The sequence below is a fragment of the Vulpes vulpes genome, chromosome 12 (genome assembly GCF_048418805.1).
Source record: "Vulpes vulpes isolate BD-2025 chromosome 12, VulVul3, whole genome shotgun sequence".
NCBI classification, from domain to species: Eukaryota; Metazoa; Chordata; class Mammalia; order Carnivora; family Canidae; genus Vulpes; species Vulpes vulpes.
Window position 1 is genome coordinate 34,196,998 of NC_132791.1, and position 26,821 is coordinate 34,223,818.

The following is a 26,821-nucleotide window of genomic DNA, read 5'->3' on the forward strand; positions in this document are numbered from 1 at the left end:
AAGGGGTCATTGTGCTGTATATAAAAAGCTCAGCATGGAAATAGATTCAACAAATGTACAAAAAGCGTTTTCATGCCCAGAAAGAACTGAAGGCATCAAAAAACATGCTCCAACTACAAATAACGTAGAGCTCAGTTCAAAAAGACCAGCAAATTCCTTCCCTAATGCATAGCAAATTAAACTTAATCAACCCCTCTGCAAGGTTGAACAGGCAATCCACCTTTAAATGTCCCCACAAACAAAACCTCTGAACAACAAAGGAGGTTCCAGAGTGTAATAAATACCGAATCCACAGTAGGCGACAGAATCCTTACTGTACACAGCTGAGAAAACCTGCCGGGGGACAATGGATCACATTTCCATATTAAATTATATTTATCACGCTGAAAAATGCTTCAACAAAATCCAGGATTTCTATTGGCCATTTCTGTACCACACTCACTCTCTAAAACCTTTCAAACCTGCTGCGTCCCATTGAAAATCATTCCCACCCCATGGTGCTCCGAAGGAGCCGCTAGACAAAGAGCTGGGATGATGAAGAGAGGACAGGACAACCACCTTCCCCTGTGATTTCAGAAAATAAATCAATAAAAGAGGATAGAATAGCCAAAACATAACCTTGGCATAGGGTATTTCCGGGAAAATCACTGCTGTGACAAATGGCCTGAAGTGAACTCTTCCAGCGGTCAAGAATCCCCAGGAAAGGCCCCTCCTCTCCTTATCTATTGCTCAATTGTACAATACTCTGCTTTGAAAATACAACACCCTCTTGGAGCTGGGCAAGATGAAAGAGCTTTTCTTCATGATCCTGCAACGCCTATTAATTTTTGCTACAACAGACTCACAGCTGATTAAGAAAACAGAGGGCCAGCACTGCCTCACAGTCCCAACTCAAGACTCGAGAGAGAAAATGTGGAAAGTGAATGAGCGCTCCTTTTCAGGACAATGTATTGATTTCCGTTCCCGCGTACACCGGAGCTGTGTCCCCTCCAGGTGCAGGCAGTTTGTTTCGACTAGGAGTTGTCTGGCTTCTTGAAATCTCAGGAGCAATGCTACTAGCTTCTTATGCACTTACAGAATTATCTTTCAAAAATGTTATGATTCATCCACCACCTCCCAGAGAATAGGTTTAGAAATAAATGGCTTTAGTCACAGAACACACTGTCCCAAAGTATATACTCACACTTTTATCATCATTCCTAAAGCAACATGATCCAATGGGAAAAGCCTAAGAATTATAGTCAAACCATAAGGCATTTAAATTCCCATTTACCAAAAATTTCTATGTCATTTTGGGTGTTACTCAAACTCCCTAGGCCCATCAGCAAATATCACCTACGTTATAAGGTTATTGTGAACTTTAATATAGGATATTATGGATGCTGAATGCTAAATATGGTAACTAGCATGAAAAATATATCTTTTATAGACCTGTTTTATTAAAGTATAATAACATACTGCTAAAAGTACACATCTTTAATCTTATAGTTCAATGAATTCTGACATATGTACACACTGTTGCAACCACCACCCTGATCAAGATGGACAGACCACGGAAATACAATGTGACTCACATATTCAATTTTAAATTTTCCAGTAATCACATTTTAAAAAGGAGACAGATGAAATTAACTTAAGTATATTTTATTTAACCCAATATACCCAAAACACTACCATTTCAACCTGTAATTGACTTTAAAAATATTATCAAAGTGGTATCATATTTTTTATAAGGCTTCGATCTGCCTACACTTTACATTCACAGCATATCATAATTGGAATTAGCCATAGATCTAGTGCTTACTAGTCACATGTAGCTAACAGCGATGGTATTACCGGTGCAGATACAGACCACAGTCCAGGAATTTGCTAAGGTCTCTTTCTACTCTATCCTCCCTCCTCTTCACCCCAATTAAACTACTATGCTGACTTCTGTTCCCATAGATTAATTTTGCCTGTTCTTGAGTTTCATAAAAATGATACATCTCAACTTCTTGTGACTGATTTCATTCAAGAAGCATATTCTTATGATTCATCCACGTTGTCGCAAGTAGCAGTGATGTACTCCTTTTTATTGCTGGATAGCATTGCACTGTACAAATATACCACAATCGGTTCACCCATTGACCAGCTGATGAACACTTGGGCTCTTTCCAAATATGTAACTATTATAAAGCTTAACTGAATATTCCTTTACAAGTCTTTCTGTGGACATGTTTTTATTTACTCAGGTAAATACCTAGAAGTTGAAATGCCAGATCATAAAGTAGGTGTATGTTCATCTTTACAAAGAAACTGCAGGGGCACCTGGTGGCTCAGTTGGGTAAAGTGTCTGATGTCAGCTCAGGTCATGATCTCAGGGTCCTGGGATCAAGGCCCATATTGGGTTCCATGGTGAGCGGAGAGTCTGCTTCTCCCTCTGCCCTTCCTCCTGCTCATATTCTCTCTCTCTCTCTCAAGTACATAAGTAAAATCTTAAAAAAAAAAACAAAAAAACTGCCAAATACTTTGCCACAGTAGTCTTAAACTTTATATTCCTGACAGTAACATAGGAATATTCATACCTTCTCTGATATTTAGTATTGACAGCCTTTTTAATTTTAGTGATTGCAGTGGTTTTTATGTTTCCCTTGGACCAACACTGTTGAACTTCTTTAATGTTTGCTAGCAAATTATATAACAGCTTCCTTTTTGAAGAGTGATTTGGACAGATGAAGGGAGAGTTGTAACAAAGACAAACTGAGATGACTTATATGAAATTATTTGTGATTAAAATAAAGGACACACTTGCAAGCCAGGCAGGTAATGTGAATCTAGAAGCAAAAGGAACCATAGAAAATTAGAGTACACACTCGTCTAAAGGAAGCTGCTAAGTGCTACTTAGCACCAAGTGGTCATAGCCATGTGGACAATCAAGCCAGGTACTGCAAGATATTTCTGTCTCATCAAGGAACAGTAGATATCTTTACTTTCATTTATCATTAATATTAGAATTTAAAATGTTAATCCTATGATAAACAAAATAGGTCATAAAAGTTTTCAAACTGATTTATAAAAATGTTGATTTTTATGAATACAGACATCTTTAGTATGATAAACATTTCACCATTCAGTATTGTTATTAATCACTGGTCAAAGATGATACCTATTAAGACAAAGGTTGGCAATTTCCTGAAAGCAGATGAAATCATTTTGAGTAGCAGGGCAGCACTGCCCAATAGAAAGTTAGAAACAACTGGCCAGGACAGCAACCTTCCCTAGCAACCCTCCTATATGACCGAATATATATGACCATATTCTTATTCTTAAATGACTATCTATATCATATACATTTCATAAGAATATAGTTAACAACTAATAATGCTTCAGTGGCCGTGCCTACCTAGGAGTATCTGCACTATTTGGAGAGAGGAGAAGAAAGATGTATGTTGGTAAAACAGTACAGCTCCTTTGGACAACAGTCTGGCCATCAATCAAACAGCTAAACATAGAGCTATATGACCCAGCAATTCGACTCTTAGATATATACTTAAGAAAAATGAAACATATGTCCACACAAGACCTTGTACATGAGGGGTGTCTAGGTGGCTCAGTCAGTTAGGCATCAGTCTTTTTTGGCTCAGGTAACGATCCTGGGGTCTGGACATGGAGCCCTGCATTGGGCTCCACTGTTTAGTGGGAAGTCTGCTTCTCCATCTCCCTCTGACCCTTCCCCCATTTCATACACTCTCTCATAAATAAATTTTTAAAATCTTTAAAAAAAAAAAAGACCTTGTACATGAATGTTCATAGCAGCATTATTCACTATAGCTAAAATGTGGGGTAAAAACAAATGTCCATCACCAAATGGATGGATAAATAAAATGTGGTATAGCCATACAATGCAGTATTACCCAGCTATAAAAAAAAATAATGTATGGATACACGCTACAGCAGAGATGAACCTTGAAAACACTATTTAATGAAAAGCCAGTCACAAAAGGCCACATATTATATGGCTCCTTTTACATGAAATGTCCACAACAAGCAAATCTATAGAGAAAGAAAATAGATTAGTGGCTTCCTAAAGCTGGGGGGCAAGGCGTGGGGGGTATCGGATTTCTTTTTGGGGTAATGAAATGTTCTAAAATTGACTGTGCAGATGGATGCACAACTCTGTAAATATTCAAAAACCCACTGAATTCTAAACCATAAATTGGTGAATTATATCTCATTAGGGCTGTTTACAAGACAGCTTTCTTTGTAAAACAAGAAAAAAAAAAAAAACAGAACTACAGTGAGCCACAGAGCCTCTCTCTTCTATAGCCAGATTCTTTCCCTCTGCCACTGAACTTGCTGCTGCTGTGCAGTTTAGAGAATTCTTTTGCTATCATCTATTTCTCCTCTCCCTTATTTCTGAATTTCAAATACATTTAGTGTACTTAACACAGTGTTCTCCTCTACTAGACTGTGAATTCCTAAGGTCAAAATTGTCTCATACACCTTTATATTCAGAAAGCCTTGCACATCCTGGACTAAACCATCAATATTTGGGACGCCTGGGTGGCTCAGTGGCTGGCGTCTGCCTTGGGCTCAGGGCGTGATCCCAGGGTCCAGGATCGAGTCCTGCATGAGGCTCCCCACAGGGAGCCTGCTTCTCCCTCTGCCTGTGTCTCTGCCTCTGTGTGTGTGTGTCTCATGAATAAATAAAATCTTTTAAAAAATTAAAATAAACAGTCAATATTTTTAATTTAAGGTTAATTCTTATTGTTTCCTGCCCAAGGAATCCTTGCCTACTGTCTGCTATGGCAGTGGCCGCGGGGTCCGAGGGGGCAGCCACGCCACCTGCTCCCCTCCCCATCTCTACTCTTCAGAAGATGAATAAATGACAACTTGGTAGAATCCTTTTGAAAGGTCACCAACCTTTTCTACTTGAACATTTTCTGGAATGAGCAACAAACTGTTTGGGATTATGAGATAAGTAGGATCTCTTTTACACTTAAACCCGTAAGTCTATAAAGCAAAACAGTGACATTTTTTAAAACATAAAAAAAAAAGCTAACCAAAAAAAGCTGAAGTTTGGATTTAATATGATCTCAAGCAAACAAGATGAACTTTCAAAGCACTTATAATAACAATACACAAACGACTTAAAAATAAAACTAATTAAGGGTCACTGGGAGGCTCAGTCCACTAAGTATCTGCCTTTGGCTCAAGTCATGATCTCAAGGTCCTGAGATTGAGCCCAGTGTTCAGCTCCACGCTCAGCAGAGAGCCTGCTTCTTCCTCTCCTTCTGCCTCTCCCCTCTCTTGTGCATGCTCTCTCTCTCAAATAAATAAATAAAATCTTTAAGAAACAAAAATAAGGGACGCCTGGGTGGCTCAGTGGTTGAACATCTGCCTTTGGCTCAAGGCGTGATGCTGGGTCCAGAGACCGAGTCCTGCAACAGGCTCCTTGCAGGGAACCTGCTTCTCCCTCTGTCTGTGTCTCTGCCTCTCTGTGTGTCTCTCATGAATAAATAAATAAAATTTTTTAAAAAATTTTAATGCAAATAAAAATTAAAAATATAGTTAGCTTTTTAAAACTTCTACTGAAAAATTAAATCACCACCCTGCCTCCTTTATTAATAATTCTCCAAAGCCCTGAATCTTAACCTACATGGGGCAAATTCACTATGAGGAAACAATTTAGATCTTTCCTTTCCCTTATGACAGCTTGTAATTTGGAGACATAAGGAGTTACGGCTCCTTATAGCAAGCACAGTGATCATAACAAGAAACACTACCAAGAAGTTAATGACTTAGTGACACAAGGTGAACTGTTCTCCCTAGTAACAAATAATACTGCCAGAAATTTGAATACAAATAGCTACATTCCACATCTCTCTCATGCTCAGGTAAGCATGGGACACAGAATGAACATTACTACAAAAACACCTTAATTATTTTTTAAAAATCATAAAAATATCCTTAAAACTCTAAAATACTTATTCTAAGAAAATAATCCAAAAGAAAAGTAAAGCTTTACATAGGTAATTATTTCTCAGACTACTAATTATAAAGAGAAAAAGTGGGGCTGGGGGTGGGGGGGATGCCTGGGTGGCTCAGGTCATGATCTCAAGGATTGAGCCCCATGTCAGGCTCCATGCTCGGCAGGGGTCTGCTTGGGAGTTTCTTTTTTCCTTTCCCTCTTTCTAAAATAATAAATCCTTTTAAAAATAAAAAAATAGAGAAAAGTGGGAAGGAACTTAAAATCCAATCAAAAATGAATTATTTGGGGCAGCCCCGGTGGCTCAGCGGTTTAGTGCCGCCTTCAGCCCAGGGCCTGATCCTGGAGGCCCAGGATCAAGTCCCACGTTGGGCTGCCTGCATGGAGCCTGCTTCTCCCTCTGCCTGTGTCTCTGCCTCTCTCTCTCTCTTTCTGTGTCTCTCAAGAATTAAAAAAAAAAAAAAAGAATTATTTGTGGGGTGCCTAGTTGGTTGAACAACCAATTTTTGGTTTCAACTCAGGTCATAATCTCAGGGTTGTGAGATCTAGCCCTGAGTCGGGTTATGTGCTCAGTTCAGAGTCTGCTTGTCCTTCTCCCTCTGTTCCTCCTTTGCTCTCTGTTTCACTCTCTCTCTCTAAAATAAATAATTTTTTTTTAATTTTAAGAAATTTTTAAGAAAAATTATTTGATTACTTATGATACTTTTACTCAATGGAATGTAATTAAGTCATTAAAATATGTAGCAACATCAAAAATATTTCTAGCAAAGTGTAAAGTAAAAAGAGAAGATAAAAATAAAATATACATGTAAAAAAACAAAATGGAAAAGAATATAAACAAAATGAAAATGCTTTTGTGAAAAGTTGATGAGGGATACTATTTTTTTCATTATTCAAAGTAAATGTAAAAAAAAAAAAAAGTAAATGTGATGCCATAAAAACTAAATGTCCTTAAAAGTGATGTAAAAACATTCAACCTATCTTTAAGTTATGAAATCTAATTTTTAATCTAGATTTAAACCTAAATTTAAAAATTAATCTAGTCTAGCTCAAAACATGTTTTTCATTAGGATTTTTATGCAAAGCTTAAATTATATAAAATCTCATGCAGCAAACCAATCACAAAGGAAATAGAAGAGAAATGGAAGTGTGAGAAATGAGTCCAAATATCACATTCACATAAAGATTTCTCCAATAATATCACCCCATAACTAGGTCAACTGAACACAAACGTGACTAACAAAAACACACAGTGGTAATTTGTGAATTATCTCTCAACAAACCTGGGTTGTTTTTTTTTTTTTAACAGTGATTAAGACAGACTTTGAATTCAGCAAGACCTGTGTTTGAATCCTGACTCTACCATGTTAGCTTGGGCAATTACTTAACTGTTTGCCTTCCAGGAGAAAATAGTCCTTTTCACATAGAGGGCTTCTTTTAGTAAGATTAAATGAGATAATAAATATAATGATTGTAATATATAACAATTACCATATAGAAAACTCTGTAAATGAACATATGCTTACTAATACTATTATTAAAACATCTCTAATAGTTTTCCATGAACTGAAATGAAAACATTCTGCTAATTTCATTAAAAATAAAGAAAAATGTAATATGTAGACAAAGTGATAAAATGGAACATACGTGTCTTTATTTCTTTAGTAAAAGGCAAAAGATTTATTTGATCTGAAGAGAAACCAGAGTATGGAATATACATGTCTTTATCTGATATTTCATATGGTTTGATAAGCTCTCTTTGTAGTAAAAGGCCCATAAAAAAGGCTCACAATTTCCCAGTCTCCCTTACTTTGAAAATGAGAAAAAAACTTGTTTTACTAATCATTCCTATAGGAACAAAATGTAACTTGGCTGACAGGGCAAGTTAAAAGCTAGGAAGAAGAGAATGTTCTAAGGATCAGAATAGACACTTCTCTGAAAAAATATTTAAGTGGCCAAGAAACACAAGAAGAAAAGATGCTCAATATCATTACTCATCAGGGAAATGCAAATCAAAGCCTTATGAGATACCACTTCATACTCACTATGATGGCTACAGTTAGAAAAGAGAAAAATAAAGACAGCTAAGAAGTGTTGCTGAGGATGAGTAGAAATTAGAATCTTCATATGCTGCTGGTGGGAATGCAAAATAGCACAGCCTTTTTGGAAAACAGTCTGGCAGTTTCTTCAATGGTTAAACAAAGAGCAAGCATGTGACCTAGCAATTCCATTCCTAGGCATATACCTCCCCAAAATGAAGATATATGTCTATGCCAAAATCTGTACACAAATGCTCATAGCAGCATTATTCATAATAGACAAAAAAGGGGAAAAAAAACTAAATGCTAACTGATAAATGGATAAAATGTCAAATTGCTGTATAGAATATTATCTCATCATAAAAAGAAGTGAGGTACTGTACTAATACATGATACAACACTGATGAACCTTGAAAACTTGTTAAGTAAAAGAAGCCAGTCACAAAAAAACAAAATATTGTATGATTCCATTTATATAAACTGTTCAGAATAGGCAAATCCATAGAGAGGGAAAGTAGACTCATGGTTGCCTAGAGCCTAGAGCTAGGGCAGATGTGACTGGCTGGCAAATGACAGCTAAAGGGTACAGGGGTTCTTTGTGGAGGTGGTGAAATATTCTAAAACTGACTGTGGTGATGACTGTACACGCTGAACATATACTAAAATCCATCAAATTATAAACATTTAAATAGATGAAACGAACAGTATGTGAATGATAGTTTAATAAAATTTATTTTTAAAGTGAGAGAATATTGCTTCACAGAGACATAACTTTGTATTAAGTCAAAAAGAAATGCGGTGCCAGGGTGGCTCAGTGGGTTAAGCAACCAACTCTTGATTTCAGCTCAATCATGTTCTCAGGGTCATGAGATCAAACCCCACATAAGGCTCTGTACTTAGCAAGGAGTCTGCCTGAGATTCTCTCTCTCCCTCTACCTCTGCCCTTCTCTCTCACTTGCATGCTCAAGCTTTCTTTCTCTCAAATAATTAAAAAAGGAAGAAGAAAATTATGGTAAATGGGGATGAAATATGGCCAAAAGTGATGAGAAATCTGGATGGAAAAAATATGGAAAAGATAATGCAAGAATATTAATTTTCCTTTGAAAATGGCAAACCCTCACCCTGAAGATAAAGAAAAGTACTTTTTTCAATGCTCTTATTTTTCAAAGGAAGGAAGCCTCAAAATAACAAAAGAAAGTCAGACTTGGAGAGACTCTTGGCTCTGTTTTCCTTCTCTTTCATTTATGAGTCATGTGACCTTAGAAAGTTACTTTTAATTGCCAGAGCCACTATTTCTTCAATATAAATGAACCCCAGTGTCACAAAGTATCCAAATTCATATTAGGTATCCCAGAAATATTAGCTGCAACTTGTAAAAAAGTAGTTCAACCATTAAAAAAAAAAAAAAAAAAAAAGTTTGAGGTCCTGAATCAATATACCAATAATGCTAAGGAAACAATAAGTTTCTTTTCTAGTTCCAAAATGGAAACTACATTCTTGTCTTTAAGGTTAAGCAAGATTCCTAGAACTTCCCCTTACGTTTTGGGTTTGGTAAAACACAAAATAAGAAACTCATAGTAGAAGGATGATCTTCACCTTCATACAGTTGGCATTGAGGTGGAATTCATCCTTTCAATCTCTCATTGGAGACCATCATAAACGATTAAGGAGTAGGAATTGCAGGCTTAATCTGACCCTCCAGGAACATGAATTTCATAACTGTGACTCTAAACTGAGGAGTCCAGGATCAATTTTAAGAAAAAGATATCTACTTATTATGCAAAATGCAAAGTTGGGAAAGCCCAATGAAATCCAATTTGGGATGGTCTTCCAAAGGTATTTTCTAAAAGACATAGTTAACTCAATTTTACTCTTTCCTTAATAGTTTTTAAAATTTCATTGTTTTTGCCTTTCTATATTCTTAATTATATTTGACAGTCAAGAATCTAAAGAGCAGTGGATAGACAAATTACTACCAAATGCTACTGGGAAATAGATTTATAACTATGCTGAATATTTTCATTCTTGAAACTCTTGGCAACCATCAATTGCTTCACACATGATATCAATTAGAAGACAGAATAACTGGCCTCACAAAATGCATGCTGGTTTCTGTGGATAGCATGCTAGCAAAAAAAAGAAAAACAAGATTAGCTCAAAATTAGTAAATGTGGCCTGGCAAGAGCCTCCAAATTGAGTATATTTTGCAACTTTAACACACATCACAGGACAGAACAGCAGCAGCTTCACAAATAATGAACACATACAAAAAAAGCTTGGAATGGCTTAATCAAAACACAAAGATATATTACTACTGTCAAGGTTCACCAGACACTGAATATACCAGCAACTTGAGCTCAATCTTACCAACCTCCAGACCATGAGAAGTGTTTGTTAATAAGCTACCCAGTTTATATTATGTTGTATTACAGCAGCCTGAATGGATTTAGATATTTAGTAAAATACTTTGGGTGGTGGTTTGGATTGGGGGGGGGATAGATTTCAACAATCCTAAATTGTCTCCTTTAGGTGTTGAAAGAAGTAACAAGAGCTTTAGAACTGAAAGGATAGGATATCATCTGTAGGAAGAAATTAAGTCACTGTCCTATATAATGTAAGCTTTAGGGAAAAGATTAAAAGCAAAAAATTACTTGAAACCTCCTTGATGGCACTATCTCCAACTGTGTATCAATTTTCCAGGAGCAAGCTCAACATTTAAAGAGCACCTATGTGGGCAGACATTGTTTTTTTTCTTGAGTAATCTTTTATTTTCATTTGAAGAACTAGAGGCTCAGAGGTTAGGTAAACTAACCAAAGGACAGGAAGTTAATAACTGGTAAGTCTCAGGGACAGTCCCACAAATGCCCCAAAACAAAGATTTTTCCTACCACATGAGGCCACATTTTTCCTATCTCCAGTACTAACTATCTTATAGAAATGGAATGAGAAAAATTAGCACCAGACACTGAGAATTTCTTATGAGTTAATAAGCATCTATAGACAACAAAGCCATGTAGTAATAGCAGGGGATGGGTGGAGAACACAATGGAATTATAGACACAGTAAGACAAAATGACCATTTGTTAGAGGGAAAAAGTTAATTTTGGAAAGGACTTGATGTCTGTTTGGAAAAAAATAACCAAAAGGAAATACTCCAAAATGGTAACCATGATCACTGCTTGGAGGTGAAAGTATAGAACTCTCTCTACTCACAAAGCTTCTATTAAAAACTCATTTCAAAATAAGGTTTAGAATTATTTATCATGAAGGCAAGATAATTATTAAAGTGACACTTCCCAATTCCAGATGACTGACTAAAGCAATAAAAAACAAAAGTCCTTGGTTATGTGTAGGTGTCCCCTGCTATAACAGCCCTCTGCTATGAAACCCTAACAACTTTGTCAACCACTGGACCCATGGTCTAAAAGCATTGCCCTCAGCACATTGGTTCCTAAACAGTGACGATGCTCATCTCTATGCAAACAAGTGTTTACCCAAAAGAACAGTAGGTTAGCCTCATACCAAGACCCTGAGTAAATAACCCCCTTCAAAGTTCTATTTCCCTCATCTATAAAATGGTGTTATAATCCTTATATTGCAGAATTAATGAGGAGCATAAACGGAAAATACTTAGCACAAGAACATGAGCTTATAATTGCTAGTACGGTCACTGCCTGCATTATATCATTATATTCATTATCGTATCAACCGTAATTGCCGTAAGCTAAGAAAATTCCACTTAGTCTCCTTCGCGAAAAGACTACAATTGTGTAAGTCTGTTTCACTGTGTCAAAAACTTTGGTTAGGTTGATAAATGATCTTTAACAAAATTATCAGATTTCCTCAAAATAGTTAAGATTCTCTCTGCTGGGTTGTAATTTGGGAAGCGGTCTAAAGTTCAGAAAATGTGTAGAGGCTCGAGTGTAACATCAATCCATCCTCCCCAAACTGATCACTAGGAAAGAACAGATCCTTCGTCAGTCTTAAAGCCAACAACAGTTTTTGCTGGCTATGAAACTGCCACAAGCTTATGCCAATCTCTTCATCCCCTCTGCGTCTAAGGCTCTCTAATCACAAAATTAAGAAGCCAATATACTGAAGAGTTCCTGGAGCCTAACTTTGCCTTCTCTGTTAAAAAAAAATAAATGAGAATAAAGGAAAAATGTAGAGTGGTTTTCCTTATCTTCTAGAGAACATCCACAGGTCCAGGTGCTTCAAGACTCCTCTCTAGAAAGAATTTGGAAAATAGAAGATCTTGCTTCACTTCCCAAGCTAAAATCTCTGGGAATGAATACTCAAACATGCAATTAATTGAATCTAAACTTCCATCCTTTTAACTACTATGGCTCAAACAACATTTTTCTTCAAAATGATCCTGAACAACTTTTATTTTTATTACTTTTTAAAGATTTTATTTATTTATTCATGAGAGACCAAACAGAGAGAGACAGAGGCAGAGACACAGGCAGAGGGAGAAGCAGGCTCCATCCAGGAAGCCCGATGTGCGACTCAATCCCAGGACTCCAGGATCATGCCCTGACCTGAAGACAGATGCTCAACCACTGAGCCACCTAGGTGTCCCCAGAACAACTTTAAAAAGCCTACCTCCGCTTGGCAGAGCGCGTGGAGGCCTTGGAGGACCAAGGCTGCGGGAGTAGCTTGATCAGGTTTGGTGCATTCATTCAACACCTGGGAAACGGCTGCCAACATATCTGCACCATGCTGATAGGGCCTATAAGCAATGTCAGAAACAAGATTCAAGCCAAAGAACACACCACCACTCCCAGGACTCTAGCCTAAACAAAAAGCATTAGCACATTGCTTTACCCTCATGCCCACTAAATGTTGACCCTCCAATACTGATGTACATTTTCTTCAAAGATTTGCATCATCATCATTCCTACCATGCCATAAGATTCATTCTTGATAAGGAAATACTATTCAAGAAAGAGGACCCTTGCTAACAAATCTTCTACCAAAACTGTAAATCCTATTGTCTGCATTGACAAAAATTCAAGACTGTAATAATAGTGGGAAGAACTGACTTGCCTCATTGAGATTATCAGTAAATATAGAGCTATGCCTGCCTGCCGGTTGCTCTGGTATCAGCCACTGACTACAGAAGCAGGGATTGGAGATCAGAAGATAATTTATTACAGTAGTGATACTATGGTAGTTACCCCTATCACAATAACGATGCCAGTGATGACGATGATCATGATGATAAAAGTAATGATATGAATTATAAATGACTAAACACTCATCTCATGCCAGGCACTATGCTGGATTCACTCACTCCTCTTCCTCTTCCTCTCCTCTCTATTCCACATGTAATGTGCTATCCCCAGAATGATTTTAAGTTCTCAAAGAAATGCTCAGGTCCATCCTTGGCTTTCCTTACACCCTCAGTGACATAATAGTTTTCTCTAACAAAATACCAACTAATGAAATTGCCTGGCTGTATTCTACTGTTTCACTGTCTGGCAAACAGAAATCATTTTTGCAAAACTGGAAAATTTTGGCAGATCTTGAGGTGGAACACTGAATTCAAAAGACTTTAACTCAATCTGATATTTAACTCCTCCTAAACCTCAGCTTTAAGCAGGTAAAATCAAAATGTTGGCTAATAATCCTTCATCTCTACAATTTTTTCCATGCCAGTACCTCCAAAGCATCCACTCTCAGGTCTTGGGTTACATGTGTGTGACTTACAGAGTGGGGTTATATTTGCATTGTTAAAAGGCTGAAGCTTAGGGATCCCTGGGTGGCGCAGTGGTTTAGCGCCTGCCTTTGGCCCAGGGCGCGATCCTGGAGACCCGGGATCGAATCCCACGTCGGGCTCCCGGTGCATGGAGCCTGCTTCTCCCTCTGCCTATGTCTCTGCCTCTCTCTCTCTCTCTGTGACTATCATAAATAAATAAAAATTAAAAAAAAAAAGAAAAAAGAAAAAAAAATCCTGTTTAAAAAAAAAAAAAAAAAAAGGCTGAAGCTTAGAAAGGAGGCAGACCTGCTAAGGTTTCGATACATCCTGATCCTAGCTTTGAAACAAGAATCATCTACATTACCAGCTTCAGGATTAATCCCTAATTGACAACAGCAGAGTCACTTCCCTAATATTTTTCGTGTCTTCCTCAACTCTAGAGCATACATGGGGATTCAAGATCTGGTCATCCCTGTAATAATTCCTGGTAATTAATTCCATGCAATGAGTCACAAAATAAGGCCTTCCCTATTAAAATTCCTGATAAAAATCAGGCATAACATAGGGAAAATATAAGAAAGAATAGTTTGACTATGGTCCATTGCTTAGGTTTCAAAGATCTGTACAACAAAAAAATAGAAAACATAGTATCACATTTTTTATTATAATATTAAATTAGTAGCCAAGAAATAATACAAATTTCCTATAAATCTAGATACAAGGCTAGATCTAAAATGAAAGGACATGCTTCCTTATAAAAGTTATTATTCAATGTGACCAAGTTTTATAATCAGAAAACTGGAAGTGAAAATTAATTTATTCTTACTCAAACATCCTCTGCCTACCTTTCCTAGTTTCTTGTTTGCAATAAAAAAAAATTTAGAGCAAAAGAATAACATGATACACATTCCTAAGCATGAAGCACATCTTACCTCTGCTTACATATGTCTCTGATCGATGCTGCTTTGGCAATGAGTTTTTCCCACTGGACTTCCTTGCCCACAGACAGAGAGGGCACATCAGACATGGCCATAAAACGCTGCAGTTCAGGATATACACGATCCTAAGAAGGCAATTTCATAAAAAAAGGTAATTTCATAACTTGAGTTGAATAATCATTTTACATAGAATTTTTACCTCCAAATTTCACATTTGCATCACTAATTATATTGCATTTTTTCTAATCAGCAGAGAAGAATGCTTTTGTGATTGCTGGGATTTTCTTACAGACCCATGTACTGTTCATTTCATAAGACAAGAAAAAGGTGACTGAGTCTCACCCTAATTACAAAGGCTCTAATCATGTGTAATCATATTTCTATTGCTTTTTCCATGCAGATGGAGAAATAAATTCCAGAATTAAGGAAATAAGTTTTTTTTCTATTCTCAATTTCTCTTTGAAAGTCAATCACAAATGACTGCATTACAGATCAAAAGCATCACACTAAACCAAAATTTCTCAATGCAATCACCGATGCTACTCCTTAACACTACTATATCAAAGCACTGTCACACACACTGACAAAATTAATCTGCTTTGGTGAAAGGAATGTGTTTAATACACATGTGTATATCTGAGCTTACCTGCTTTTCCCACAAAGATGTCAACAAGCGCAGAGTGACAGCTCTTAGTTGTGGAGTGGTTCCAAGAAGTTGGATCACTCGTAGAATTTGTCCTATACACACCTAGACAATATTGAAGAAATGTTGGTTGCACAAATGTAAATGTAGGTACTCCCAAGGTTATAAAAAGAATGTAAAAATCTCTTTTTATAGAATAAAGACAAAAATGGAAGCTAACTACAATATTACCTATCTTTGCAGAGGTGGGGGATAGTTCTGAGGAGGGACTATCTAGCAACCCTGGTAGTCTAAGACCTAATTTCAGATAACAGCCAGTGGGAAAACTTGGCTATTAAATGATTTTAAATAATTCTTAAATACTATAATAATAATAATGTTGTTCTGGCCCAACAAGGGAAGTAGTGGTCACGGCAAAATTAAGGGCTTGAAATTTCATAATACCAAACAAAATTCAATGTATTATTCTTGCCTCACTCTCTTTTCATTCCCAAGTAAACTGGTTAATATACAAACCTTATGGACACCAAGTGAGGGTAAAGTATACAAGATGTCATTATATAATACAGGTTCCAGTGGTCTTCCCAACTTGAACATCAAAACTGGAATCAGATTTGGTACCTAAAATGAATTTTAAAAATGTCTTCATTATGCCTTGTAAAAGAAATCAATCTCTCATGCAATCATTATTTTGTTTTTCTCCAAAAGGAGAAAATAATAGGAAATATATGTAACTTTGAAGACTTAAAAAAATATTAGCTATTTGTTGTCAGTGCTAATTTCATAGTAACACTAATATTTTCTCTTTTATAATAACCTGCCAAATACCAATCAAAAATGTTTTTCTTAAGCAAGTATGACATTAACTCCCAGCAATACAAAAGTAGCTAAAAAATATCCTACCCCAAAGAAGTTTCCAGTTCTAATGAAAAGGTAACACTAAGGATATATACACAATAAAATAATTGTATAGTAAAATGTGTTATTCCAGTATGAAATAAGTAAAATTTGTCGTACTATAAGGGAGTGGTTAATGGACAAAAATATCTCTTCAGATGTCCACTTCTATCCCTATGGATAACACAATAAAGGGAGAAGAGCAATTTACTTATGGATCAAAAAACCTAGTATCGTGAAGAAGTAATATTTTCCAAATAAATCTATAGATTCAACACAATCCCATCAAAATTCTAGCTGGCTTACTTGTTAAAATTGAAAAATTGGTTCTAAAACTCACATGGAAAACCAAGAGCCCAAATAACCAAAACAATCTTGAAAAAGAACAAAGTTTGAGATTTTCAAATTCAAACTTTACTACAAAGCTACAGTAATCAAGAGTTAGTTCCTGCATTAACAACTAAAAATACAGATCAATGAAACAGAACTCGGAATCTAAGAATAAATCCTTACGTTCATGTTCTATTGATTTTTTATAAATATGCCAAGAGTCTTCTTAAAAAATGGTGCTGGATTTCAACAACTAGATATCCACATAAAAAGAATGAATTTGGGCCCTTTCCTCACACACACATAGAAATTAACTCAAAATAAATTTTAGACCTAATTGGCAGGGCTAATACTATCAAACTCTTAAAGAAAATACAGTAGTTAATCTTTGTGGCCTTAGACAAAGCCTTCTTAGATAAGACGCCAAAAGCAAGCACAACAAAAGAAAAAAATACATTTCATCAAATTAAAAGTACTTGTCTTTCAAAGGATGCTACAAAGAAATGAAAAGACAACCCACAGAGTGGGGGAATATTTTTCACAAATCATCTAATAAGAGATTTGTGGGACGTCTGGGTGGCTGAGCAGTTGAGCATCTGCCTTCAGCCCAGGGCATGATCCTGGAATCTCAGGATCGAGTCCCCCACTGGGCTCCCTGCAGGAGGCCTGCTTCGCTCTCTGCCTCTGTCTCTGCCTCTCTCTCTCTGTGTCACTCATGAATAAATAAATAAAATCTGTAAAAAAAAAAAAAAAAAAAAAGAGAGAGAGAGAGATTTGTATCCAGAATATATAAAGAATTCTTATAATGCAAAATAAAAGGATAAATAACCCAATTGTAAAGATCAAAGGATCCAAAGAAGATAAATAAATGGCTATAAAGATGGGGATATTCAACCATCATTAGCCATGACATAACTGCAAATCAAAATCAGAATGACATATCACTTAAATCCAAAAGGATCTAAATAAAAAAAGAAAGACAATAGCAAGTGTAGGCGAGGATATGGAGAAAATGGGACCATCATACACTCCTGGAAGGAATATAAAATGGTGCAGCCCCTTCGAAAAACAGTCCAGCAGTTTATCAAATGGTTAAACAAAATTCCCATATGATCTCACAATTCTACTTCTAGGTATCTACCCAAGAGAAGTGAAAACATATCCACACAAAAAACTCATACGTCAATGTTCAGAGCAACATAATTCACAATAGCCAAACAGCAGAATCAACCCAAATATCTATCAATTGATGAACTGATAAATAAAATGTAGTATAGCCATACAATGGCAATATTATTCAGCCATATAAAGGAAAAGGAATTAACATGGACAAACCATGCAAACATCATGTCAGGTGAAAGAAACCAGTCACAAAAGACCACACATTATATGATTCCATTTACATGAAATGTCCAGAATAGATAAATCTATAGAGACAGAAAGTAATTGCTTAAGATCGGAGAGGTGTAGAGGGAATTCAGGAGTGACTGCTAATGAGTACAAAGTTTCTTTTGGGGTTGATGAAAATATTCTCAAATTATTTGTAATGATGTTTGCACAACTCTTTGAATATACTAAAAGTCACTGAATTATACACTTTGAATGGATGAATATACAGCATATATATAGCATAAAGCATACAAATTATATATTAATAAAGCTATTTTTAAAAGTTCATTTCAAAATAAGTAAGTGAATACTTACTATGAGCCTATTGATAACACAATGTAGCACCAAAAAAATTTTATTTTCCTTCGAGTGCATTTCACACTTTTGTTGTCCAGAATGTTAAATTTCCTCTATCTGCTATAATTTTAGAAAGCCTGCTCCTTCTCTAAGGTTAGGAAGACATTTACTTTAATTCACTTTCAAGAAGGAAAAAATCCTCTACTAACGTACTAACCAAAATGTAGCAGTTAAACATTAATTCGTTAATGAGCTTGACCATGATATATCATGGCAACGTTTGGAGCCACACATGTAATGGCTATAGACTCACAAGACACAGCCAGAATTGATGTTTTTAACAACTGCTGGGACTCTATTTAGAACAGAAGTTCCATCACAGTACCTTGAGCAAATGAAGGGAGACAAATTTTTGAATTGGCTTCTTATTCCCCATTTTAATTAAAAACAAAAGGTTATCTTAGATTGCATTGCACAAGTCTCAATTACCCCTTCTGGTAAGATTTCTACTAAGACACTTTGACAGATTCTTAGTTCTGGGAAGGCAATCAGTACATTTACTGACATTTTATAAAATAGTGTACTTAACTGTAAGGGTTTTAAACAACTGTTTTAATTATATTGTCAGAAAAGAAATAAAGTGCTCTATTTATGTTGAAGAGTATAGTTTTTTTACAAGCCTCAGACTTAAAGAAGTATGTATGGGTATTTCTTTTTTTTCTGGTGAGTTCAGAAATGAAAAAACCTAATGGGAAAGTTTTACTGTAAACAATCTTAATACAGTTCCATGGCTATTACATCCCAAATTAAAGCCTCAAAGTCAATGGAAAAAACAAAATAGGTGTTATTTCATTAGAAAAACACAAATACAGATATATATGTGTGTGGAAAATATTTTTTTTGCATAAAGTAATTTTTCTAATGAAATAACATATGTGTAGGGATTGAATTACTTGAGATGTAATTATAAGCTCTTGAATCCTCTGCTTGAGCATTCTACTCTCTGGAGACAGAAAGAGAATGAAGGCTCTGTCTTTAAATCTAAAATAAGTTGGAAAGTGCCTTATAATTCAGTCTCAAGATTTCTTGGTTTCAGAAAATTCTATACCTTTGCATCCCTCGTTCCAATAGAACTCAAGCCAATGATAAACTGATTTAGAATGATGGGAGCGATGCCTGGTTGGCTCAAATTAAGGTGACAAAACCTTGAATTTGGCTCAGGTCACGAGCTCAGGGTTGTGAGATCAAGACCCGCATCGGGCTCCCCATGGGGCATACAGTCTGCTTAAGATTCTCTCTCTCCCTTTCCCTCTGCCCTCAACCTTCTTTACTCTTTAAAAAAAAAAAAAAAAAAAAAAAAGTTTAGAATGATGGGATTATTAAGGAGCCCCATGAGACTATTAGTAGATTCCTCAGAAATCTTATAGGTCAGAAGGGGATGCAGGATAACATATTCAAAGTGTTAAAATATATATACACACACACACACACACACACACACACACACACACACAACCAGAACTACTATAGCCAGCAAAACTTTCTTTCAAAAATGAAAGAGAAATATTTTTTCAAATAAAAGCTGAGGGAGTTCACCCATCAGACCTTCCTTTCAAGAAATGTGAAAGGAAACCCTTCAAGTTGAAATTAAAGGATAATAGCAACACAAAAGCATATCAAAGTATAATTCAGTGATAAAGGTAAATAAATATTTTTTAAAAAAGAAAAGGAGGGCGCCTGGGTGGCTCAGGCAGTTAAGTGTCTGCCTTCAGTTCATGTCATGATCCCAGGGTCATGCTGAGCAGACAGCCTCCTTCTCTCTCTCCCTCTGCCAGCTGCTCCCCCTCCTTGTGCTCTCTGTCAAATAAATAAAGAAATCTTTAAAAGTATTTTTAAAAATAAAGGTAGGTAATAAATAGAAAAACACAGAATACTGTAATGATAGTGCATAAAACACTTTAAATTCTAGTATAGGAGTTAAAAGACCAATGTATAAATGACTATAACCTTAAAAATATGTTAATGGATACACAATACAAAAACCTGTAATTTGTACCAATAATAACCAAGTGTGGGGAGAATAAAAGAGTTTTTGAATGCAACAGCAGTTAAGTTGCTATCAGCTTATAATACACTGTTATAAGATGTTTTCTATAAGTCCATGGTAACCACAAAGAAAATACTTAGAGAAGATACACAAAAAATAATGAGTAAGGAATCAAAGCATTTCCCTACAAAAAAAAATAATAATGATGATGATGAAACACAAAGTAAGATACAACAGAGGAAATAAGAGGCAAAAACCTGTAAGACTAGGGCACCTGAGTGGCTCAGTCAGATAAGCTCAAGTCATTTGGTTTTGGCTCAAGTCATGATCTCAGAGTCTTGGGATCAAACAACCCCACATTGAGGTCCACATTCAGCTGAGAGTCTGCTTGAAGATTCTCCTCTCTGCCTCTCCTCGCACTTGCTCTCACTCTCTCAAAAAAATAAATCTTTTTTTTAAAAAATAGCTGTGAGACTGACAGAAAATAATGAACAAAATAGGAACATTGGGTCCTTCTCTGTGTAATTGCAAAGAACTGAAATCAGGATTTGGGAGAGGTACTAGCACTCTCATGCTGACTGCAGCATTATTCACAATAGCCAAGAGATAGAAACAACCTAAATATCTATCAACAGGTGAAAAGAGAAAGAAACTGTGGTCTATACATAACAATGAAATATTACTTAGCCTTAAGAGAAAGGAAATCCTGTCACATACTACAGCATGGATTAATCTTGAGGACATTATACTTGCAACAAGCCAATCACAGACAAATACTGCATGACTCCACATTTGTACCAGATATCCAAAGTAGGCAGTCTTAGAAGAATATAGAATGGTGACTTCTGGGGAGCTGAGGAGAAGGGGAAACAAGGAGCTACTATCCAGTGAGTATAGAGGTTCAGTCTTGCAAGAGGAAAATTTATACACAATACTGTACCTTAAACCCAAAATTCTGCTAAGAAGTATATTTCATATGTGGTTTTGTACCATAATTTTAAAAAAGAATCAAGGGGTTGTTTTTTAAGAGTCTGTCGAATTCTATTGGTTGAACAACTTTATTTATTTTGGGTAGGGGGAGGGACAGGAAGAGGAGGAGAGAGAGAGAGAATCTCAAGAGGATTCTACACTCAATGCAGAGCCTGACACAGGGGTTCAAACTAACAGCCCTGAGATCATGACCTGAGCCAAAATCAAGAGTCAGACACTAACCAACAGAGCCACCCAGACACCCCGAACAAGTTTATTTTACAGATGATGGAAGTGAGGCCCAAAGGGATGACAAAGCCAGTTAGTGGAGTACATGTCCCAGTCCACTCCTCCATTCTACTTGGCAGAGTGAAAGCAGAGATTCCAGACCATCTATAACAGGATAAACAGCTATCAAGTAAGACTTCTCCCTGTGATTATACAAAACATACAAGAAAAAGCAAGCAGGAGAGACATAAATCAGCATCTCCCTGGAGTCAATCATATAAAGAACAGAATATAAAAATTTAACTCTAGATTTCATGAAAAACATCCATGTTGGCATATTTTATGGGGTTATACAGAAAGTGCTTTGCTATTTATCTTAGTCATCAGATGAAAGAATATATAATTAATGTTTACAACTCTCCCTCTTTTTTAAATGAATGAGAGCTCATATTTTATCACTATATAAAAGATACAGTAATAAATTAATATCCACAGAAATAAGGACACTAGTGAAAAGAAATAATTTAAGACATGGTCATCTAGTAGAAGAGGCAAAAATCCAAAGCATTATCAGGTTTTCTTTAACTTTTCAGACTTCGGTTGTATGAAACTAGACCTGAACTACACAGGTACATTCCTAGTTCATATTTCATTTATGTCCTTCAATGAGATAAATGCTGAAATATCTTTGCATAAGATTTTGCCCTTGAAAAAAATGAAAGTAAATTCTATACGCAAGTATATTTGCCATTTATAAAACAGTGGAAGAAAACAGTATGCATTAATTTAGAAATAAAAAACTACATTTTTATACATTCAATGAATGAATGGTACATACAAAGAGAAGCATAAATGCACTAATAATTTTAACATTGAAGAAAATTTTTAAAAATTATTTATTCTCACCAAAAAAAGGGCATAATGCCTTAAACATTAGTTAATTCTACCTTCCTCACTTAACTTGACATAACTACTTATGGTTTCGGCTTATTATTTAAGTAATACCTTGAAGTGCTTGCTTCGGCAACACATTTACAAATACCTTGGAAAGCAGTCCATTGACAAAGTGCTGAAAAGCTAATAATTTCTTTCACTGATAAGGAAACTGCAGGCATGCAGTAACATCAAAGAAATGTAAACAGTACAATGTTCTTCTTCTCTGATTTAAATTATATTTATATAAAACATAATTGATAAGTAGTCCCAGGTCTGAAATGTAAACTTTCAGAGTCAAACAAGGTCAAGGGAAGAAAGATGTCTAGAATAGAAGCCCCCCACTGGGCAACCTTCTATTTGCGATTCACTCTAGCCTTATTCCAGTCCAGCCTAAGCATCTGATCTATACTGACTCCTCTAATACTAGCAGCTAACATCTATTGGACAGTTACTGTGAACACTCTCCTAAACACTTACAGAAAATCATGATTATCACAGTGTTTCAAATGACAAAACAGAAGCTCGTGAAGGCCAAACAATTTGCCCAACCTAAAAGAGCTGGCACATGCTGGAGTTAGGATTGGACCAAAGCAATTGACCTCCAAAGCCCATGTACCTGCCACTCTGCCTACCATACTTCTGGTTCCCAGGATACCATAAATGCTTTCAGAATGCATAAACTGGGGCACCTAGGTGGCTCAGTGCTTGAGCATCTGCCTTTGGCTCAGGTCATGATCCCAGGGTCCTAGGATATCATATAGCCATATCAGGCTCACTGCAGAGAGCCTCCTTCTCCCTCTGCCTATGTCTCTGTGTCTCTTATGAATAAATAATTAAAATCTTAAAAAAAAAAGAATGCATCAATTACTCCTAATTTGCTCTGATTCCATTCAACAAGATGGATCTTAAAATAGTGTTACAGTTATTTGATTCTGTAAATAATTATTTAAGATAAAACACTTGCAAAGAGAAGTACTTAAGAATAGTATTCTGACCAAATTAATAGAGATTTAGAAAATACTAAGTAAATGTTACCAGCATATCAAAATGTTACCAGGACATCCATTGAATTTGAGGTAAAAAGTTCCAGCACATAGAAAATCAGGTGAACAGCACAGAAGCTCCAAGTATGGAAAAACAGGAGAAATAGCACTAGACTAAAATAAGGTAAAGTCAAGTATCAAATCACCTGAGGAGTCTCCTTAGCCATCTGAATCTTCATTATCTCTCAGAGTCAGAGACAATTTCTATTTTTAGAAAATGGCATAAGAAAAATTATAAAGTAATGGTTAGCCACATAATTAACACACAACCACCAGTGGGAGAAAGAACTAAAACCAACATTAATTTTTTCTATTGCTAACATTTTGACACTTGCTATAAATGGTAAGTATAATGATCAAATTCCTGTAAGCATAAAATTTCCTCCCTGAAAAAAGTAGGTTTTATATTTCTATCATGATGAGACCTAAATCTTTAGTGGCTGACTGGCAGGACACAAGTTAAAAGCCAATATCCTTCAGGTATAATGTATGTATTTTTCCTTCCAATTAGGTACAGTCAATTTCTATTACTGTGTATGTCACTGTGTACATCAGAATTGAGAGGAGGAGGGATGCTTGGGTGGCTCAGTGGTTGAGCATCTGCCTTTGGCTCAGGGCATGACGCAGGAGTTCCAAGATTGAGTCCCACATCAGGCTCCCTGCATGGAGCCAACATCTCCCTCTGCCTGTGTCTCTGCCTCTCTTTCTCTGTGTCTCTCATGAATAAATAAGTAAAATCTTAAAAAGAAAAAAAAAAAGAATTGGGAGGAGTTTGAATGCCCTCCAACAATGGGATATAACAAAATATAGCTCAGCTGGTAAGCACTTATATAGTAAAAATAGTCAATGCTTCTGGATTTAAAATAGTAAATTGCTCAAAGAACCCAAAGCTATGAAAGTCAGGTCAATTTACTGGGATATGAAAAACTATGCTAGACTGACTATAGTTGATGTGGAGCCAATCCATACTACATTTGAGAAAAAATGATTACATGGCCAACACGAGGTGGCTGAATATAAAGTATGATTCCAATATTCACTCTTCTTCGATGACAAAAAATCCTTTGAAGATTAAGTAAGTGGTAAATATCTTAATACTGTGAATGTTATTAGGTCCTTGTCTCAAATAAAAGGCTGACCATTAAATGGGGTCTGCATGAATAATTGTAAACAAATGATCTTATTAGGATGCTTTATTAGCCAAGAAGATTAACACCCAGGATGAAGTGAAATTAATGAAAGAAGCCAGTAACATTAAAAAGGATTGATGTAAATTTCTTGCAACAATGAATAAGAAGACTGATTCCATTGCTTGGAGTAGATGGTATACCATTAAGGAATGAAAGAAAACAGATTTAGTAAACTCCTATTGTGCATGATCTGTGGATTAAGGAATATCATTAGGCTAGAAAGATAAAATGAATGTTAGGAAAAGGACACTGACAATGACATTCATGATAGAAGCAGAAGGTGCAAACCAATAGGATAAAAAAAGATTAATCCATGAATGGTGATAGAAAAACTGGATTAATGAGAAGGAATCCTAACACATTACCATGCAAGAAAAAAAACTCCAATGGATCAAGAATTAAAATCAGAGAGAATTAATCTTTTAAGAAACTAGAATGGTAAGTGAATATTTACCTGCTCTCTAGAAAGGAAAGAGCTCACTAAGGGTTAAACAATGAAAACTACTAAGTAAAGATGGATACACTTTAAGAAGAAGAATATTCAGAAAATACTGTGCCACAGAAGAGTTAATGTAGCAAACCTGAGACTGCCATCCTTAATAGACTTGATTGCAAAGTTGGCCTCCAGGTGGGATCCTGGAAAGTGGATTTTCTATGGGTTCCTACCATTCTTTACTGATATGGCCATGTCGAAACATGTGTACAAATAAACAAAACATGGTTCCTACACTGATCAGCCCCAATAAAAACCTTGGGCACAGAGTCTCTAACAAGTTTCTCTAGTAGACAATACTTTACACATGTTGTCATAATTCATTGCCAGAGGAATAAAGTGCATTCTGGGAGACCCTCTGGGAGAGGACCCCTGTAAGAAGTAAGCTTGTACCTAGTTGCCCCTGGACTTTATCCAATGAATCTTTTCCCTTGCACATTTTGCTTTTTTCCCATTTGCTATAATAAATCATAGTCATAGTTGCAACTATATCTTGAGTCCAGTGGTCCTTCTAGCAAATCACTGAATTCAGGGGTAGTGTTATAGACCCCTGACCCTGAATCATCTTATATTTTGCTAAAAAAAAAAAACAAAAAACAAAAACAAAAAAAAAAAAAAACTAGCAATTTAAAAATATGTTATGTAGATTTTTTAAAAGAATAACTTCTAGAGTATTCCAAATATCAATAGTAGGAGTAAACTTTCCTATGCATTATACACCTACCAATCAAAAATATTTGAGGGTCAACTCCATGGTGGGTGCTGTGTTAAGCTTTAATGATACATCAAAGAAAAGTCAGCCCCTGCTCTCAAAGAGTTTACTGTCAAGGAACTAACAATTAGAATCATAAACATCATTGACTGAATCAGCCAAACTCAACTCTGAAGATTTGAAGTACAGAAAATAGTTTCTATGGACAGAAATTAAGATATAAGAACAAGAAAACAATTCAAGACAGCCTTTGGTAAGTGTAAAATACTACGAGTGTAACAATGACTGCTTTTCCTTTTTTAGAGGAAGGACAAGATTCTAGAGCTGGGCTGCCTGATATAGTAGCCACAAGCCATATGTGGCTATTAAATTTGAATTTAAACTAATGAAAATTAAATAAAACTCCAGTTCCTCAGCTACACTAACCAAATTTCAAATGCTCAATAGTCGTCCATGGCTAGTAGCTACCATAGGGGATAGCACATATTATAGAACATTTCAGAAAGTTCTACTGAACAAGGCTGTTCTGAAGGGCTGACGGGCACAAGAATACCTCAGACGTTTGCTACCACATTATCTATAATGGCAAAAAGAACACAAGGACAACTTAAATGTCTATCCATGTGGAAATAGGTACACACATTAAGCTTTAGATATTAAAAGAAAAAAAAACCTGTTGATACACTGTCCTTCAACACTCATAAAATAAATCTGTATAACTCTCAGGGAAAAATGGCTCTAACATTCTAATAACAGAAAAACACAAGCTGCAAAGGAACTTTTTTTTTTTTTTTTTTTTTTTGGAGAGAGAGAGTGGGATAAAGAATGCAGGTGCACAAGCAGAGGGTAGAGGAGAGAGAGAAGCTGACTCCACGCTGAGTGTGGAGCCCAACACAGAACCCTAAGATCATGACCTGAGCCAAAATCAAGAGTTGGATGCTCAACCCACTGAGCCAGCCAGGTGCCCCTGCAAAGGAACATTTACAAAATACAATGCCTTT

General features: G+C 36.0%; 1 protein-coding gene across 15 annotated transcripts in view; it reads right to left on the minus strand.

Moving 5' to 3' along the window:
- The window catches only part of FOCAD (focadhesin), a 371,528-nt gene that overhangs the window by 152,661 nt on the left and 192,046 nt on the right, over positions 1-26,821 (minus strand). For all 15 annotated transcript variants that reach the window (XR_011995526.1, XR_011995525.1, XR_011995524.1 and 12 more), the window contains 4 exons: positions 15,806-15,910; positions 15,293-15,394; positions 14,641-14,771; positions 12,613-12,739 (listed from right to left, as the gene is read on the minus strand). Coding sequence is in view for 10 of the 15 variants with exons in the window: in XM_072728177.1 (XP_072584278.1) it covers positions 12,613-12,739; positions 14,641-14,771; positions 15,293-15,394; positions 15,806-15,910 (465 nt within the window). In the remaining 5 variants the exon portion in view is untranslated. The remainder of the gene's footprint in view (positions 1-12,612; positions 12,740-14,640; positions 14,772-15,292; positions 15,395-15,805; positions 15,911-26,821) is intronic.